General features: G+C 50.1%; 1 protein-coding gene across 1 annotated transcript; it reads right to left on the reverse strand.

Annotated features, from left to right (window-relative positions):
- Positions 1 to 553: 553 nt before the first annotated feature.
- On the reverse strand, positions 554 to 10529 carry RAC2 (ras-related C3 botulinum toxin substrate 2 (rho family, small GTP binding protein Rac2)). Its single transcript, XM_009332626.1, has 7 exons — positions 10317 to 10529; positions 7210 to 7281; positions 5340 to 5457; positions 3762 to 3824; positions 2962 to 3121; positions 1570 to 1704; positions 554 to 813 (listed from the first exon to the last, which is right to left on the reverse strand). The coding sequence occupies exons 1-6, from the start codon at positions 10349 to 10351 to the stop codon at positions 1574 to 1576; spliced, it is 579 nt and encodes a 192-aa protein (XP_009330901.1). The 5' UTR covers positions 10352 to 10529; the 3' UTR covers positions 554 to 813; positions 1570 to 1573.
- Between the last annotated feature and the right edge of the window lie 9575 nt (positions 10530 to 20104).

Here is a 20104-nt window from a genome sequence, read left to right on the forward strand (position 1 = left end):
TGTGCCTGGCAGTGTGAGTGAGTGCCGGTATCGATATGACTACCTGTGACGTGAGCTTAGAAGTGTTAATGCAGAAATGTTTTGGTGAAAGGGTGTCCCCAGCAACCTGCAGGGGCAGTCCCCACAGAGAGGAGTCTGGGCCCGGGTGTACTGCATCTCATCTCTCTTTTGCACCCCAAAGCCTGCATCTCATCCTCTGTGTGTCTCAGAGGGGAGACAACTTTTCCTTTGAACGCGTGGAGGCTAAGAAGAGGAAGGACAAAAGCCGAGGTGTAATCACTCCGTTGCCTTTGGCTGGCACACGACATTTGCACTGCACTCAGGAATGGAGGGGGGCTCAGCTGAGAACATAGCAACTCGGTGCATGAATCAGGCCTCATCTCTTCATCCTATAGTGGCTGGGGCTCCCCAGTTCCAAGCTCAGCGTGGCGCTGCCTGGATTGTCACTGCCGAAGGAGGGGCACAGCTGGCAGGTGCCTCCACCCCAGCCGTCCCGTTGCTCACTGCTTCAGGGCTGTCCCCCCGAGGTGCAACACATCACGGACATGGCAAGAACGTACAATCTGTTTATTGGGTCTTATTCACTACGTTGTAACCTCGGGGGTCAGTGAGGAAGGGAAGGGGCAGCTGGGGTGGGGCGAGTGTGGGGAAGTTGTGCAAATGGACAAACCAGTGCTACAGACCCACAACAGTCTTTCAAGCCAGCAGAAGTAAAAAGCGCAGTGACCACCACAAGGTACTGAGCTCCGGGATGTTGGAGCCATCGCTCTCCTGCATGCTGGGCAGAGCCTGGCATCAGGGTGGGGCCGGGATCTGTAGCCAAAAACACGACAGACCTCGTGAAACCAGCTTGGCTATTTTCCTGCTCTCCCTCCCTCTGCCCTGGTGGTGGTGGGAGAACAAAGGGGCAGGGTCTCAGCTAGAAAGCTCTCACTCTTCTCTCTCCTCAGGCTCTGGCCAGCTTTGCCTCTCGTCCTGAAGCCTCTCTCCTCCCTCTGCTGCCTTGAGTTGAAGGGGAAGGGCAGGTGGGGACAATATGAGGAGTAAAGGAGTCCTGGGGGAGAAGCTGCTGCCTGCCAATGAACAGCAACACAAAAACCCCCTTGTGGTGAGCAGGGCCTGATAAGAGGAAGGGCCATTGGGCAACTGCCATGAATAAGGAACAGTTTGTTGTTTTTTTTTTTTTTCTATAGGCAAAGGCTGCCACTTCACAGCTCTCACAACAGGTCATCCCCAGGGCAGCCTGGATGCAGTTCCTTCTGTGGCAGAAGGTGACACACAGTTCTTCTCTGTGAGGGCAGAGGTGGAAAATCCTGGGCTGCCCTGCACCAGGAGATGGGGGCAAACCTGCCCATGGGCAGGCAGCAAGGAGGGGGAAGTGGTTCAGGGGTCCATGCGCTCCATCATACCAGCAGTGCTTTCCCCAAGCAGGGCTGCTGTCTCACTCTCTCTCTCTGAGGGTAAACCATCCCACCAGGCACAGCAGGTCATAGGAACCCAGGAACCCAGAACCTTTCAGGAGCAGGAAAGGGCCATTGGTGTCATTCCCAGGGATCCTTTCAGACTTACTTGCTTAGAGGAGGCTGCATACTCGTTTCTTTGTCCGGGTGGGCTGCGGACAGAGGACTGCTCGGATGGCCTCATCAAACACTGTCTTGAGGCCACGCTGCGTCAAAGCCGAGCATTCGAGGTATTTCACGGAGTCTGTCGGGAGGAAAGCAGGTGCTGTAATGGGGTAGAAGGGAACTGGGGTAGGCAGCGGGGGTACCCAGGAGTCTGCTGCGAAGGGTCCTCAAAAGAAAAGCATGCAGGAGGAATACCACAGATCGCGTCAAGCAGGAAGAGATGCATGTGCCTGTACGTTTCTGGCTCCCATCACCTCACAGCCACAACACCCTCCTCCCTCAGTGCCCATTTTACAGTGTCCTGAGGCACATACACAGCACCTAAACACTCCCTGAGTCTCATCTTGAGATGAGGTCTCAAGTCTCCTCAGGCTTCAAGTGTCAAGCACCTCTGGTGGCATCTCAAATCACCTGGCACCTCTCTTTTGGGACTTTGTACCCCCAAATTCTCAGAGACCTTGTGCTGAAGAGCAAGGCACCTGGATCTTGCCTGAACTGAATAAACACAGCTCAGGTGATCAAAGCCATTAAGCATCGTCAGGACACACTTCACTCCCTCAGGCAGTCTTGACTTCAGGGCAAAGCTTGCCAGCTATACAAGACCAGGGTTTGCCTATTCTCCACCCTTGTAGCCAGAGCAGAGCCATCGTGTGAGGCTGGCTATGTTATCCTGGTCGGACACCCTCTTCTCTGAACTCCTGGTTGAAAACTTCTCCCTCAAGCCGTGTTTTCCACCCTCTCTGCTGCCTCTGCATGCTGCATCTGAGAAGAGAGATTACCTGGAACAGGCATTTGTGCTTGTCCCGAAATACAGGAGGGAGCTGATGCCCCTGAGATGAACGGTGGGGTGAGACACGCATACCTGAGGTTGCATGTATAAGCCCCGGTAGTCAGAGGCAGGGACAGGAAGCTGCAGTTGCAAGTCTTCCTGAGAGATGTTAGAAAACTCAGTCTTCCGCCTCTTTCCGGATGTGGAGGAGAGGCCTCTGCCCACAGAGCAGCTGTGGCTTTCACAGAAAAATATTGGCCCAGATAGAAATAGCAGAGTAAAAGGGGAGGGGAATGTGCAAATGTGTATCTCTGTGTGTGTGTAGGATGGTGGCCAGAGAGAGGCAGAAAACAGAGGGCTGAGGGGTTGAGGCTTCCTCAAGGAGCAGACCTCCTTCCTGAGCCTCCTGAAGTGCATTTTGTCCCATGACCTTTGATGTGTCTTCCTGTGTCCCTCTGAGATACCACTGTGAGATACCTCTATGAAAGCCTCATTAGGTTGAGGGGAAGCCCTTATCTTCTGCCTTTCTCCTTTCAGTAGGTCCAAGATGTTGCCCCAAGCACATACCGATTTCCTTGGCCAGAGCAAGGCCCTGAGGATATGTAATGGGGGATAGCTTCTTCTCCTTCAGTTTCTCAATGGTGTCCTTGTCATCACGAAGATCCAGCTTTGTGCCCACAAGGATGATGGGCGTGCTAGGGCAGTGGTGCCGCACCTCAGGGAACCACTAGCAAGGGAGCAAAATGGCAAAGATGTGAGAAGAAGTCACACGTACAAGCATGCACAAGGGAACAAAGAGGCACCCCTGAAAAAATGTCAGCAAGATAGCTAACACCCTGTCCTTCCTCACAGCCCTTCCATCCAGCATTGGGCACTATAGCCTCGCCCAGACCAACCCCTGTTGCTGGGTTCACAGGCAACATCCCTGACATGGAACTCAAATTCTGTTAAGCAAAAGCACAAGCTGCTCTCCACCTTTCATGGCTCCCTGAAACCCAGGGAGGAAGCTGAAAGTGGTAGGAAGAAAATACTATGTTGTTCTCCTCTCCATTCATCTCTCCCTTCTTCCTTCATTTCCTATCTAAAGGCTGTGGGTACCAGCTTCTCATATCCTATGGACTGTTCCTGCGTGTCTGTGCTGGGACAGCCTTGGCTGAAAGGTGCCATCAGAACATAAGCCTGTGGCCTCATAGCTGTCTAGCCCAGCCAGATGAATACTAGCCCTTTAATAGGGTTGGCTGCCTTCTTTGAGATGACCCAGAAATAGACGTCCTATTAGCAGTCTCCACCCACAGTCACTCTCTTTGCAAGATCACCACCAATCTCACCCTCCTCAACTCCTGAAGGACCAGGATACTCTGTCTCACCTTGGCACGGACGTTTTCATAGGATGCTGGGCTGACAAGGGAGAAGCAGATCAGGAAGACATCCTGTAGGCGTACAACCATGGTGCAGAGTTAGGAGGAGAGCATGGGATTGCATGACAAGAGGCAGGGAGGGGAGAGCAGAGCTGGGTGGACAGCGTCCTCCCTCTGCAGCAGAGGGTCATGCTAGGGAAAACTGTCATAATGTAACACAGTCCTAACTGCTGCTTATCGCCTCTAGAGGAGAGAAGGATATTTGCTCCCCTGACTCATGGTAACCATAGCCACCGTTATCAGAAAAGCCAAACGTTTAACTATGAGGATGGGGTTTTTGCGGTAGGCACACTCATCCTCATGGGAAATGGCCTGACAGCGTCCTGCTCATTTCTCACAGCACACCAGAGAGCTTTCAGGCCAGAATAATTTTTCCTGCTGTTGAGACAGAGCTAGGCTCAGCCCAAAAAGTGCTCACGCAGGACGCAAAAGAGGCAGAGTCTCAGTTATCCACATAAAGCACTTCTCCTCGGCATGGCAGAATTTAGACTTCCGTTAAAAACAAAACCAAACCAAAACAGCTCTTCAGGATTATATTTCTTTCATCCAACTTCACCTAGCTAAAACAAGGGTGTCAGGCCCAACCTATCCATTTCCATACTTTTACAACTGTCAGAGGCAAGTACCTTGGAGTACATCCAAGTACCTTGGAGAACAGTCCCCCCACCTATCCTTGGGATGTATCCCAGGGTGGGTGCAAGCATGTTGTTGACAAATGCGCCTGCTTGCACAGACTGCAGAAAGAGCCTAGGCAAGCAGCTTACACCAGGTGTCTGACTTCTAGGTGGCTGAACTTGGCTGAAACAAGTAGTGCTCTCAATTCCTAGCCCTTTTTGTTGCAATGGCAACCTTCAGACCAATGCCTGAGGCAGCAGGGTCTTTCTGAGCTTGCCAAGAGGCTGCTTGGAGCAACATCCTCCAGGGAAGGTGATCTTGAAACCCTGAAATCACTCTGTCAACGTGGTGAAAAACTGGTGAACACAGTATCTGAGGAGAGGCATCCATTTGCTCTGTTCTAACAGAGCTTGGAAAGTTAGTTCCTCCTAACTTGGGCTTAGTTGAGGCATCAGCAGATCAAACATACTTCCACACATCAGATCTTTTTTAAAAGGCAGAAGCCAGAATAGCGGGGTTCACAGAAATGTGAGAAGCTCCTGCCTCAGCTCCTAAATTCCCTGAGCCACTTCAGCTTCACAAGGGGAATTTTTTTTACCAGGGCTGTGTAGGGCACCTTTCCCACACTGAAATCAGTGTCAGCTGGACTCATAAGTTTCTTTGAATATCTCACTTTTCTTGCTAAGTTATTCCAGTAATAAAGTTTAGATAAAGGTCCAAAATACCCTTAAATGTCTTTTACCTTTAGGATTTCAAGGCACTTGTATATCAACAGAGGTATTCCCAGAAAAGGGCAGAGAGAGATGGGAACAGTCTTGTCACTGTGTTATGACAAATGTTGATTTTTGCAGTGGGGGATGGAGGCGTATCTGAGGGAGGAACAAGGGAGGAGGGGCATGGAGCGTGACCCACCGTCTGCGGGTAAGAGAGCGGCCTCAGCCTGTCATAATCCTCTTGTCCAGCAGTATCCCATAGCCCCAGATTTACAGGCTTGCTGTCAACCATCACATTGGCTGAATAGTTATCGAACCTGAAATGCAGAGACATAGGCCATGGCTCAAATAGGAGAAGAGGAAGCCCTTCCAGTAGTGTAGGTGGGTTTCACTAGGTGTACCCCAAAGCAAAGGGTGGTGATTCTTTTTCTCAGCGCACATGAGTGATTCTGGTTTCCTGTGAACCACTACCTTATGGACTTCCCACTCAGCATCAACCTCCTCCCCATCAGCCAGCTGTCCTGAACAGGTGCCTGGCTGCAGCTCCACCTTTGCCACCATGCATGCAGATCCATAAACCCTTCAGCTTCCCATTTCTTTCCCCAGTATCCTTCCCACAACTGTGTCTGCTCTAGCCAAGCCCCTGTCTTTCTTTTGTACTCTAAAATCCAGCTTTCTTCTTAGAAGTGAAGAAGAAGAACCCATGCCTCTGTAGCTCCCCCAGAGCCCTGCAATCCTCAACACCCCTGCTGGAACTGAGGCCAATATGCCAAGGTGTGTCCCTTTACTCTTTGACAATGTAGCATGAAATATTTGAGAACAGCTGTCAGGATTGCATGCTGTGGAGCAAAGACTTAATGGGAAAAAAGGATATTAAATGAATAGAGATGTTCCTCCCCTTGTCCTAGAAAATTTTATTTCCTGTTCCTTTTGGTATTTTTTTTTTTCAGGCTGAGGTGAGGGAAACCAGTGATAGGAAGGAACCAACACAAAGACCTTGTGAATGTGCTCACGGCATACGCTGTCATTGTAAGATAAGCCATGCAGTCCAGGAGCACAAAATGGCCTCCTTTTCATGTCTCCAGGCACAAGCCTCAGACAGGAGGAGAAATGGTGTGTGACACATAAAATGCATAGCCACTTCATGGCTACATGCTAGGAAGGGATGGTGTCGTTCCACAAACCAGCTTGAGAAAAGATGGGTTCTTGCTGCCGCAACCATTTTTTGCAATGTCTGTTGCAAATTGGTCTGGAGAAAAAAGTGAGGCTCTGAGGTTTTCCTGCACCTGTCCTTCCCAAGGAAGCTGAACCTGACCTGGCAGTCTGACACACTGTGCCTAGCTTCTTTTCCCATGTCAGGGAGTGTTTAATCATACTCCACATCCCAGTGGTGTGGTATCCCATCCACACATGTGGTGTGCATCCCCAAACATATCCCCATGCACTGTGGGGAGACAAATGCATCTGACCACTCAGACTAAAGCAACCCTAAGCTTGCTCCTTATTCCAACAGTCTGCAGGTCTGTCCCAGCCTCATGCATACATCTGCTGGATTTCTTAGTGCATTCTATGAATGTGCTCTGGCATTGAGCTGAGTCCTGCACTCTTACCATCAGGGTTATCAGTGCCTGCTCCAATGACAGCAGGTGCCTTGGACAAGGAAGGAAGTGGGGACCCCTGTCCATTCAACTGCCTTCTTGGGTACAAAACTGACCCTTCTTCTACAAAAATGGGTCTGGACCCATTTTTGTAGCCTGGTGCCTCGTTGTTTTGCCTAGCAGGACCCCATCTACTACTTGAAAACTTAGCAGGCAGATAGACCCTTGGGTTGGTTTGTGTCCCCCAAATATCCCATTTATACCAGGGTTTTATAAGGCCACTTGTGCTTCTGGTGAAAGGTGACAGATTGGAAGCATAGAGGCACCTTCGCTAGTTTGGCAGCCCTTCGTCTGCTGGCATGGAGGTTGCAACCCTGCCTTCAGAGTGCACAAGAAGGAGTTTCTACGCCCCTTTGCATCCTGCTTTCCATGCCTCCCACCCACACCAGGACCTGTTTATGCTTTACTCACACAGTGGGGATGTATTCTCCTGGGAAGGCATTGGTGGTATAGCTGATAAGGAGACAGGTTTTCCCCACAGCTCTGGAATAGAAAGAAAAAATAGCAGGAAGTCATGGTAGTGCAGGCAGTCTTGCTAGGGTGAGATGGGGATGGGGCAATTCTTCCACACCTCTAAGCTAGACCTGTCAGGAGACCCCTCGAAGCAGAAACATGTTCACAGGACCAGACGACGCATAACCATAGGTTAGACAACTGGCAGGAAGAAAGACAGGATGTCACCCAGAAATGTTTGTTGTCTTTGAGCACAAAGGCTTGTTTTTACGGTCTGGTACAGAGATCACTCAGCTAAAACGCATCCACTCTGAGATGGAGGTGAGAGCCCATTTTCCAGTGCATGCACAGTGCTGTGCGCTCACAGCCAGGGTCGGTGTATTGATTCGGTGTGGGGGTGCCATGACAAAGCTGCCCAGCCAGCTACAGCCCCTGAACGCAGGCACTCCTGCCTGCTTCTGCAGGCACTGTGGCCAGGGGCTGATAGTACCTCTTCTGGACTTAGCCACAACACCTTCCAGTCTTGCCTGTCTGCAGTAAGCTGTAGCATCACCTGCAGAGAGATCTGTAAGCAGTCAGCAAGGTGCCTCTCCCTGTGGCTGACAGAGGCTGCTGGTGGTGTTTCTGAGCTAGAAGCTGGTGCTTCCTCCCTCCTCAGCCTCCCCCACCTCCATGTTGCAGCAGGGTGGAGCGCAAATAAGCCAGGGTAGCAGCACAGTCCAGACTGGGTGAGGGCATTGGTGTGAGAGAGGTGGGAAAGGAGGCAGTAAGGCTGTCAAAGGGAGGAGAAGGTGGTGTGGGCAAGGTGAAGCCTGTGATGAGGGAAAGAAGAAGTGGAGAGAAACTGGAAGAAGATAAAGCAGCCAGGACAAGTGTGGGAAGGAGAATCCTTCTCCTGCTGGTCTGCTATTTCTCAGGCCTGTGTGGCCTGGGAAAGTCTGGCCACGTTTCAGTTACAGCATGTGTAAAATGGAGGTGGTGAGAGCAACCTGCCTCCTCAGCCTATAAGCACAGCCACAGGATGAGGGAGATGCCTTTCCCAGGTGAAAGGCTGAAGTCCCACTGCTGGGGATGCTCCAACCATCCCAGCTGTACCTGCAAAGTCCCCTGCTGCAGAGGTGCAGCCCTGCCTTTTTGTGTGCCCTTGACAGGCACAACTGGCATCTTTGCCCTGGTCACAAGGCCCCTGCCTCAGCCACTGCACTGTGGGGCAGCTGAAGAGAAAAACGAGCTCTTCGGTGTGCTCTGACACTTGTTTCTTCCTTCTGCCACCTCCCTTTCTTAGATCCTCCTCTCTCAGTCCCTTCTCTTTCCCCAGCTCCCTTGCTTCCCTCTTACCATAGAGATATTGAGGGAGGGCCATGGAGGCTTCCTGAAGCTTTACAGGTAATGGCTCAGGAGACCTACGGGACTGTGGGTGGGTCAGTCATGGAAGGGGGGATGGTTCTGAATTAGTGTGGTTGAACAGAGGGGAGCACAAAGGGTCAGTGAAGGGATGAAGGTTACAACAAAGCTATTGAGAGAAGAGGTGAGGTTAGTGGCACCTGCAGGTTCCTGGGGCTGAACTCAGGGAGTGCTAAGGGGTCAGTGATGTGTGATGGATGGGGCTATGGGGCCAGAACAGCTATGGGGCAACATGAGGGGCTTAGCTGAGTGACAGCAGAAGGTCCTGTGGTTGGTAAGGTTGAGCCAAGGGAGGGTGACATGGCTGGTATAGCTGGGAGGGAGGTGAAGCGTGGTGAACCAAGAGCTCAGAGCGATGGGGGGATGACTGGACTGCTGTGTTGCAAGATGGTGAGAGGGGAGTTGCAGAGTACAGAGAAGCTAAATGATGGGACAGAAGACATTTAAGAGGAGTTGCGGTCAGAGGGGTTCAGAGCAGGATGTGTTGTGGGGTTAGCCACCAATATGAGGGGAATGCTGCCTTGAGGGATGGCTACAGAGTTGGTGCAATGGGTGAGGGGGAAACTGGGGGGTTAACAGGGCAACAGATAAATGCCCAGTGGAGTTATTCATCCAGCTCTAGCTTGCAGCCTTCAGGGGACTTTTATTAGAGGTAATGGTGTTTATTTGGGGCTCTGTCCTTCCTTGTCCCTTCTTCCCGTCCCCTTGCCCCAGCCCCTCAGAATATGTCTAACAAGTACTGTTATGTTTGCAGATGTCTTCTTCCGCAGGCGAGTTTTGAAGGAGGAAGTGACTGTGGGGAACAGGGCTGCTGCAAATGTCTCTTCATCTGCTACCTGATAGCTGCCCCAGATAACAGTCTGGCCAGCTCCTAGCTGGGAAATGAATTAACCTACTCCGTGCCAAATGTGGACTCTCCTCCCCTCCCTCCCCTGCATCTATTCATCCCACAGGGCAAGAAGAGGCCCTGTCCACCCCATCCCTCCCGCCCCTAGCAGTACTGACTGCTTCACTTATTGATGGCTTAGATCGGGCCATTTCCAGGGATCACAGAGCATGGCCAGTGATGCCATCATGCTGTGAAGGCAAGGTTGTGTTACCTCCCACTCCCAAAGTGGCATACACTTGTGCCTACCTCAGCGGAAAGAGCTCCTCCTTCTTGTCCCCACAGAAACCCCTTGTCAAAGTCTCCCCACATCTCGATACAGAGATAATGTGCCGAGAAAAGCTGAACACAGAGCTACTGGTGGACATCTCATCAGGACCATAGTACCGTGCCCTCTCCCAGTCAGTCCCAGTGAGCAGATGGCTTTCAAGGAGTCATTCACCTGCAGGAGAGCGCTTGCACCTCTCAGGTTTTAAATCTGACTCCTGCCTAAAGGTTGAATCTGGCAGCAACACCACCACCTCCTGTGCGTGGGATAGACCTGCTCCACTTTCCATGCCCCTTTTGCAGATGCCCTTCAAAATGCACTCTTCCACACCCTTCCCAGAGGAAGGTCCCTTGCCCTGGGGAGAGAAGGGCGAGCGAGAGAGGGAACACAGTCTGCAGGAGGTCAGAAGCAAAGCTGGGGAATTTTCACCAAGCAGCCACCTTCTTTCTTGCCCCTTGTCACCGCCCCTCCCTCCCTGCATCCACAGCAAACCAGCGGGGTACCTACCCGTCTCCCACCACGACACACTTGATGGCTTGCATGGCTCTGGACCTGTGGAGGAGGACAGCGCCTGGGGCAAAGGACAGTCAGGCCAAGGCAAACAGCAGGGAGAGACGGGCAAATTTGGGTATCAGCCCTTGTGCTGCAGTGAGCGGCAGGTTGCAGGGAGGGAGGAAGTGGAAGAGGGAACTTTACTCGACTCTCATCCTCCGGTCCCTCCTCCCCTCCCACCACAGCAGCAGCTCTGCAGCTGAGGCCGTTAGCTGAAGGCGGGGCATGCATGACTTCATGGCTGGGATGATGGCTGCTGTCATTTTTTTTTTCTCCCCGCGTGTCTCACCCACTCCCTTCCCACCCCATCCCAGTGAACAGCTGGGGGCACCAAACTGCTTTTACAGGGGAGCTGAACAAGGGTTAGAAGAGGGATGAGAAAGTGGAGGGGTGGATCTCCCCCTCCCTCCTTTATCATCCAAACTTTGGAGGAGATGTCAGCAGGGAAGGGAATCTGAAGTGGGAGTAGTGGGGTGATGTGGGGCAATGAAGATTCTTCAGGTCTTCCCAGTGCCCCTGAGTAACAATGGCAAAATATCACAAGGAACAATGTTTTCTGTGAAGGCTGAACAAGGAAGTTAAGCAGCCTCTAGAAAGCAGCAGCCACCCCATGGCTGCTCTATCCCTCCTCTCCTGTGGTGATAAGGTCCTGCCGCACTTCCCCACCTGCCCAGATTACTAGTACAAAGTATTGTGTGAACCTGTGTGTTCACCATGAAGTGGAGCAAATGCATCAAGGGATGTAATGAACTGTTTTCTTTCCCCTGCAAGTACTATGAGAGCCAAGACTGGTAGCTGAGATGAGCCCTTGCAAGCCAGCTTCTCCCTATCCACCCTCTCCCCTACTTCTGTGCAAAAGCAGCCAGTGGGAGCTGCTGCCAGACCTCTTCCATCTTGTCATAGAATCATAGAATCATAAAATCACAGAATAGTTTGGGTTAGAAGGGACCTCTAAAGATCATCTAGTCCAACCCCCCTGCCGTGGGCAGGGACATCTTCAACTAGATCAGGTTGCTCAGAGCCCCGTCCAACCTGACCCTGGAATGTTTCCAGGGATGGGACATCCACCACCTCTCTGGGCAACCTGTTCCAGTGCTTCACCACCCTCAGTGTGAAAAATTTCTTCCTTATATCCAGTCTAAATCTACCCTCTTTCAGTTTAAAACCATTCCCCCTTGTCCTGTTACTACAGGCCCTGGCAAAAAGTCTTTCTCTGTCTTTCTTATAAGCCCCCCTTATATACTGAAAGGCCACAATAAGGTCTCCCCAGATCCTCCTCTTCTCCGGGCTAAACAACCCCAGCTGTCTCAGCCTGTTCTCATTGTCCTCAGAAGATAAAAGAATTTTAGAGCTAAGCAGCAAGGAGAAGAAAGCAATCACCCTAAGAAAGAAGAGACAAGGAGCAGAAAGACCCCAGGAGGCTCTACTGCTTCCTTTCCCTTCTCGAAATGAGGGTCTGCCTCCTCTTCCTTCCTTCTCCTCCCACGCAACGCTAAGCCTGGAAAAGTGTGTATGTGTGCACGTCTGTGTGCTCCAGCCTGAACTGACGAGTGGATGGGCAGGAGATGCATTTTATATAAGAAGGGATTGTGGTGACACAGGATTAATTAGAATTTCCAGGCTTTGTCAGGAGGCCAGTTAGACCAAGAACAGTGGGTTTTCAGCTGGGATGTTCCTGAAGGAAGGAACTCTGAGGGAAATTGTTTCTCCAAAGGTTGGTGACCTTTGCACTGCTGCAGCCATGGGAGGCTGTTGCAACTGACCTGCTCCGGAGGAGACCTCTCCCATCTGTCACTCAGCACTGGCTGCAACCCAGAAACCTTCAGCTGTGGAGTGTTTCCAAGTCTTGCAGCTATTTCAGAAGCACAAAGCGACCAGCTGTACTAGGTGTTCCCTCTGTGGGTGGTAGGGAAGAGGGTGGAAGGAAACCCACTGGCTCCTCTGCAAGTGAGAGCAGGAACAGGCCATGGGAATACAGGCCAGAGAGGGACAGAAGGGAGAGTGACAAAGGCTGTTACAGGGAGAGCAGCAGCAGGAGCTGGAGAGGGCAGGCAGGCGCAGAATATAGTGGGCCAGGAGATAGGAGCTCAGTCAGAAGAGAAGGCAGGTATATCTGGCTCTAGAGAATGCTACTGATGGATGGAGAAAAACCATTGCAGCTCCCTGGGAAATTGGACGCGTTGAGAGGTCTCTGTGGGAGACATCTGGGTGACAAGTGAGGGCCCTGGGAGCTGGAGCTGGTAGAGCCCACAGGGATTCAGGGAGCTTTAGGTCCCTGCCCTGATGGGGCAGGCAGCCTGGGACAGGCAAGCAGGAGACTAACCCATTTCTGGGCATTGTTGAAACTGCATTTAGAATCAGCTTCTCCAAAGGAACATTTCTGTTTTCACCAGATCTTTTCTCTGAAGGTTTCCAATAACCCTTATGTGCCTGGGGAGGAGCAGGGTAGGAAGAACAGAGAGCGAACACCCAAGGTGGGAAGGATGGGGACTGAGGGGAAAAGAGCTGGGGAGAGCTGGAGAATACGTTGAGTCTTACCTGGGACAGAGTAACAGTCGTGTGAAGATACTGGGGGTAGGGATGGGATTCAGGCTGAGGGAGACTGGATGGAAAACTGCCCAATGGCACAGTAGGACCTGGTGGCAGGGATGAACAAGGACCACTGACCTGCTGAATGCCGTATGTGCTTTTGCCCTTGTAGTCTGGCATATGGGCTTGTGGGACTGGCAGCATGGGAGGGAGCAGGGAAGAAGACAAGTTAAAATGGGTCAGGGAGGAGGGAGTGTTGTTGAGACCCCATGTCCAGGTGAGCCCCACGTCAAAGACACTGTAGTTCTGTATGTCCAACAATGAGCTGTGGAAGTCCTGGCAAGAAGGTTATCTCCAACCCACTTCTGGGCAAATTACTTTTGGAAGATAATTCCCTACTACTGCTATGGATAGTCAGTTCTTGTCCAAGTCAGAGGTCTGTGCTGTGAATCTATAAACATCCCTCCGCTGCCAGTGCCTCTGTAGAGGGACGATAGGGATCTACATAAAGGCTTTCAGGGTGTTTCTTTCCATCGTATTTAAATTATTAAAAATGGGATATTATATTCAAATAACACATATTGTAATCACTCTGAACAACTGGCACCTGCTACATTAAAACCTCTCAGTTGTACAGGCTGCAGGAAAGGGAAGGAAACTGCAGGAAATAGGCCCGTAACCCCTAACTGAGCACATACAGATCTGTTGCTGCTTTGATGTCCTCTCACACCACCAAGAGGTGCTCTTGACATGAGTTTCCTTCTGCATGTGCAGTGGGGCTGAGGGAAGGCAGGCACCCATCTGAGGTTTCTTGCTCCCTTTGCTGATTTTGAGGAAGACGCTAATGGGAAAGAATTGCTCAGTGAGGCAGTTTTGCTCTGAGAGACTTCCAGGGCCCGGGGCTGGGTCACCTCCGAGCGACCCGTCTGTGCTGGGTTTGGCACGGCACCCATGTGGGATGGCAGGCAAGGGCAGAAATGCATGATATCATTTTTCTCCCCACAAGGATCCAAAGCTGCTCCATCTCTCCCCCTCTTTCTGTGGGGTTCTGCTCCCTCAGGGAGGATGGGAAAAGGGTGAGGGGGCTCTTTCAGAAAAGATGTTTGCACTTCACAGCCCTGCACAGGAGGGCAGGAGCTGAGCAGGAGGCTTTCCCTTCAGCACAGACGGAGTAGCAGGGGGAATCCTTTCCTGGGGGGAACACAGGGCTCATTTCTTTGCGCACACAGGGCATGACCACAGCAGATATTCTCATTACCCTGGGTCCTGATAGGATTTATTTTATGTAAGCTATCGCTCAGCCAATCCTCAGTGGCCATGAGGCCTTTTCTGTGTGTGCTGGGCCTCCACCAGGGAAGAGAGTAATTTGCTTCAGCCTGGCTGGGCTGCAAACTGTCCCCGTTTGCTATATTCCCCTTTTGCGTGTTCCCACTTCCCCATTCACACAGCTTTGTACCATCTGCCTCCTGCTTTTAGTTCTTGCTTTGCTGCTCCTCCAGAACTCCCACCCCTCCCTGTTGCTGCCCCCCTCTCCCCTCACTGCTGTGGTTTCTCACTGACTGCCACGCTTGTTTGAAAAGCCTGCCCTGAATTCAAAGCTCAGACCATAACTGAGCTGGGGCGATGCACCTCAGGCCGTGATGTTCTGCAGTCCCTGTCAGAGAGGTTGTGGAGTTGCTTCATACAGGGTCTGTTTTCTAACATAGCCATGCCAAGGGCTTCTCTAGCCTAAATTTACCCCGTCAGGCAAAAGCTTAGAAAAAAAAATGAAGTTTCTGATCCAGCCTCACTGAACACAAACTACCTACATTTACAACGTAACTCATAAGCAACTCCACTTGCAAATGGTGTTTACTGAGTCTTGGACCTGTCTTACTCATGGGCTTTTCTGGAGACCAGCCCTACTGCAAGAAGGCGCAGGTGGTCCATTCCTGATACATTGTGTCATGGAGGCTCCTCTATCTTCAGAGTGTGACTGCACTCAGCCTTTCCAGTTTGGGGCGAAATAGCAGGTCCACTGCCATCCTCCTAGCTGGAGCGCTGAAAGAGGTTCACCTCCTCCACCTCTTCTCCACTATGTACCTGGGTAAGCAGAAGACCATGGCACAGACGTTTGGGCATCAAGTTCTTTGTGATGGCCGATTCATACTTGCACTTCCCTCAGCTGAGAAGTTGTTCGCAGACTCTAAATCATACTGGTTTTTTATGGCTTGGCCTTATCTGGTTCTCTGTACTTCTGCAAGTCCCCAGTGATTCTGATACGGGTTTCCATTCTTATAGTCATTTTGTTCTCAGCCAGTGACAACCCCCATCTCACTGATACCACTCTGTTACTTAATGGTGATAAATACAGATCAATATCTGACTGTGCATCCTTTCCCATGAGGTGCTCAGATGGTTCAACAACATCTTTCACCTGCCTGTTGTAGAAGGGAGGTAACAAGGACTAGAGATTACACGTGTAAATTCTAACTTGAGTGTCAACTGCTTGACTTGACTCCCTTGCCTGCTAGCACTCTTCATACGTGATCAGATGTTAGATATACTATGTTTTGTAAAACCAGGTCTAATACATATCTTTACTGGTAAGCTATGGTATCTTCTAGGAAGGCTGCAGCAGGGAAGTGAAAAGAGCTGTTTAGAGTACTAAGGAAATCTATAGCTACTCTGTTTTACAAGACTAATATTTCCTGAACTACCAAAGTAAAATCTTTTGCTTTACCATTTTTTTCAAAGGCATAAAGCTTCAATCTTGCTGCACTTCCGAGTCCAACAAAAAAAATCCCTCTGGCTCTTCATTCAAGTTTATCAGACTCTAAGTGACCCTCCTGTGATCTTTATAAGAGGGTTTGGGTTTTTTTTTTCTATGACCTTTTATAATCATCATCTTTCTACCTTTAAAATAGACTCCAGTTCCTTGAATTCGTAAAAGCAGTTGAGAACAGACTATTCCAGGTACTCTGCACTAGTAGCTTTACTTACTGCCTGCACGTTTGCATCCTGAGCTACTGCTCTGGCGGTCACAGTCTGTGTTGCTCCTCATACTGGACAAGGATTATTTTATTCCAATTGTTATATGAAAAATCCTGTTATTGTCTTTGCTCTAGTGCTGGTTTACCTTGCATCAAAATACTGTCTGTGCAGCTCGTAATCCGCACAATACCATGTAAGAAATGCTACACTTTCTCCTGATACACTGCAATCCCTAAGCCCAACCTGAATGGCAGTCTAAACCTCCTGAAGGGGCTATTGAATTTGTACAGACCTGTGCTTTGTCTCTCTGTGGATAGCTGTGGGAATACAGTTGACATGTTCAGCAAAGAGAAATATATGGCACTTTATCACTGTCTTTATCCCCTTGAAAGTAGTAGAAAAAAATTATATTTCCTTTTTATTTACACAGTTATTTTAAGCCTATACCAAGTAGTAGAAAAGTGCACTCACACTGTTGGTTTGATACTTTCCTTTGTGACCACCAGGTATTTCCAGCTCCAATTTAAGTCTCTGTGTACAGTCAGGGAGCATCCTGGGAGAAAAAATGGTTCGTGGCACAGGAGGCACAGGGAGCAGCCTGGAGTATTGATCTGCAGCAGTCTGCCTAATCTGCCCATGCTTTAAGAGATGAGAACTGCTGGACCAGCCTGGATGCCCCCATTGCACACGCTCCCACCTCTTGCCTGCACAGCCCCAGCCTGAGATAACCGCAGCTGGGAAGGATGTGCAGTGGCAGAAGCAATTGCTGGATCTAACCCCAGCCCTGTATCAGGAGCGCTGATTTCCAGGGATCTGCTTCTTCCTGTCCCTGTTCCAAACAGCTCTGGAGGCACAGGAGAAGCACTGCTTTACCTGTGGGCTGGTGAATGTGAAGGGGAGTGATAGGAGGGGACAAAAAGGGCCAAATGCCACCTCAATCCAACCCAAGACATATCTGACCTGTCCCAGTCCCCTTCACTTACCCTGATATTATGTAGGCCCCTCAACACCCCCTCCCACCCAGTCCTCTTGTTCCCTTGTTGACACCTCTTCTTGCAAAGAGAACTTTCTTTGCACCCCTGAGCCGGGTACGTCTTGGAGCAAGGAGTGGCCATTCCCAGCTCTACTCTTTGCCTCGTTGAAATAATCTCTATCACCTGGAAAACGTTCTTTGGTTCTTCCTCCAGTCTCCCGCTTTTCTAAGGAGTGCGTTCCTTGATGAGATATACCCTTGATCTCATCTGGGTTGCTCTTTTCCCAGATGTTGCTGCAGTCATCATAGCGGGGTTTTTTAATGTATAGGCCACAGGTTTCTCTAGGAGGAAGATGCCAGAATCCGTGCGCAATATAAGAGTCAGTCCCCTGGATGTGAGTGTCTTTCAGCATAAGTTGATTTTTGCTGCATGTCAAATTCTCTTTGCTTAGTCTGTATTTGACCTAGGCTGTATCTATGCTGACCTAACTGACAACACCAGTGGGAGAACCCATGTGCTCTGAGCCACTGGCTATGGGCTAGCTCTGACCACACTGTATAACATTTAAATCTCATCTGCCCTCAGATCCATTTGATGTTTCTATACCCCTGGGGCATAATTAATTTTTATGTGTTCTTTCTTTCTTGCTTGCTTGCTTTTTCTTGCTTGCTTTTGTGCTTGCTAGCTTTCCTGCTTTCTTCCCCTCCTTCCTTCCTTCCTTCCTTCCTTCCTTCCTTCCTTCCTTCCTTCCTTCCTTCCTTCCTTCCTTCCTTCCTTCCTTCCTTCCTTCCTTCCTTCCTTCCTTCCTTCCTTCCTTCCTTCCTTCCTTCCTTCCTTCCTTCCTTCCTTCCTTCCTTCCTTCCTTCCTTCCTTCCTTCCTTCCTTCCTTCCTTCCTTCCTTCCTTCCTTCCTTCCTTCCTTCCTTCCTTCCTTCCTTCCTTCCTTCCTTCCTTCCTTCCTTCCTTCCTTCCTTCCTTCCTTCCTTCCTTCCTTCCTTCCTTCCTTCCTTCCTTCCTTCCTTCCTTCCTTCCTTCCTTCCTTCCTTCCTTCCTTCCTTCCTTCCTTCCTTCCTTCCTTCCTTCCTTCCTTCCTTCCTTCCTTCCTTCCTTCCTTCCTTCCTTCCTTCCTTCCTTCCTTCCTTCCTTCCTTCCTTCCTTCCTTCCTTCCTTCCTTCCTTCCTTCCTTCCTTCCTTCCTTCCTTCCTTCCTTCCTTCCTTCCTTCCTTCCTTCCTTCCTTCCTTCCTTCCTTCCTTCCTTCCTTCCTTCCTTCCTTCCTTCCTTCCTTCCTTCCTTCCTTCCTTCCTTCCTTCCTTCCTTCCTTCCTTCCTTCCTTCCTTCCTTCCTTCCTTCCTTCCTTCCTTCCTTCCTTCCTTCCTTCCTTCCTTCCTTCCTTCCTTCCTTCCTTCCTTCCTTCCTTCCTTCCTTCCTTCCTTCCTTCCTTCCTTCCTTCCTTCCTTCCTTCCTTCCTTCCTTCCCCTTCCTTCCTTCCTTCCTTCCTTCCTTCCATGTGTTACTTACCTTAAGGGCATTTCCAGATGCATTGCTGGCTGGGGTAGTGTTGGTATCCACCTGAGTTCAGTACAGATCCGTACTGCCTGTCTGGGATGCTCAAGCAAACTGACCCCTCATCTGGGCCTAGGTTTCCTCAAGAGAGGAACTGGTTGTTTTGTTCCAGGGTAAGCCTGGAACCAAACTAATTTGTGCACCATGTGGATGAGTGGGGGACTAAGGACCTGGAGAGGGAGACATACTTACCCTGCACTTTGGAAAGAATGGGAGATGCTCTAGGCTTAGCTTAGTTACACAATCCTGTCTCACTTCTTGCGTACCCTCATGAGAAAACATCTCACAGGTGTTTCATTTTTATATGAAATAAACTTATGCAGTTTTTTAACAGTGCATTTCCCATTCAGACTCCTCTGGCTGAAATAACTGAAAGCATTTAAAGTGCATCAAGGCCAACTACTGTTAAAAGCAAGGCTACCAGAACCAGGAGAATGCAAGTAATGGAGGTGATCATTGAACTGAACTAGTAGGTAAGGCCTCAAAACAGGGCAGTCAGGGATTCCAACAGACAGGCAGGAAAAGCTGTGAGAAGAAGGAAGCATCAAGGAGTTAAGAGATGAAGCAAGTATGGATTAGAGACACAGGTACAGGTTTTGCATTGCTCTCTGTTGGAGTGGCTGAAAGTACTTCAGCAGTGCACAGAGGCATCCATTTTGGTATTTGCAGGGTGCTTGTGGTTTGACCTGCTGTCGTGGTTTAACAGACACATGTATAAGATCAGCCCTGATCAAGCTGCCTGTATATGTCACCTGCTTTTGAGGCAGGCAAGATCAAGTCTTTCAAGGAAGTGCTTTAGGTTGGCGTCTCTGCTTGATGTCAGCTGCAATACTGCTGAAACAATTTTTTTGTGGAAAACAATGATGGAAGGACTGGAGGTGATACACTGGACCCAGCCCCAGTGCAGTAATTGGGACATTGGGCCAGACTGTGGGGCAGTGAATTCTCCTCTGATGTGGCCCAGAATCTCAAGATAGAAATTGAGATCACATTTCACATCAAGCCTTTTAAAGGGCCAGTTATTCTCTCCAGAGGATCTCAGACCAGACAATCTGAGATGGGAATGTTAATGGGAATGTGGGAAGGTACTAGCTCTTCCTTTCCTAGTGAATCAAGGACCTTCAGCCTCACAGGAGCCTATTCTAAATGGTGGCAAGTCTACATAGATGCTAGCTCTGACTGCATAACAAGTCAGAGGGTCATTTCTTATTTTTCTACACATGCAATGCTCTTGTAAACTCTACCTTGCTGTCATATGGAAAGATGGTAGGTAGAAGTCTGGGCCTGTTTTGCCATCCTGCTCAAGGCCTGCTGTGAATACAGCAACAGGTCAGGGAGCTAAGGATGTAGAGTGCTTCAGAGGTAAGTGTTCATGCATGGAGAGGAGCCGTCCCTCTACAGCTTCAGTCCTGCTAAAGGAGGCAAGAGCCCTGTTTGGGCATCACACCTGGTTTGAATTTTACCTTGAACTATTTATTCAGTCACCAGCTCTTCTGGCTCTGACATGGTGCTCTCCTGCATGCTTCTTTTTTCCCACGTTGCCTACATCAGAGATCTACCACATAAATCATGTGGCAACCAAATACAACTCAGGGGGAAGCGTGCAGCCTTCTGGGGCTGTGTGGAGGGGATGGAGGAAAAAGAGCTCCTCTCTGCCTCACAGGTGAACAGAGCAGCACAAACGCCTTCAAAACTGCCCTGCTA

Source organism: Pygoscelis adeliae, unplaced genomic scaffold (genome assembly GCF_000699105.1).
Source record: "Pygoscelis adeliae isolate BGI_AS28 unplaced genomic scaffold, ASM69910v1 Scaffold399, whole genome shotgun sequence".
In the NCBI taxonomy this organism is placed as follows: Eukaryota; Metazoa; Chordata; class Aves; order Sphenisciformes; family Spheniscidae; genus Pygoscelis; species Pygoscelis adeliae.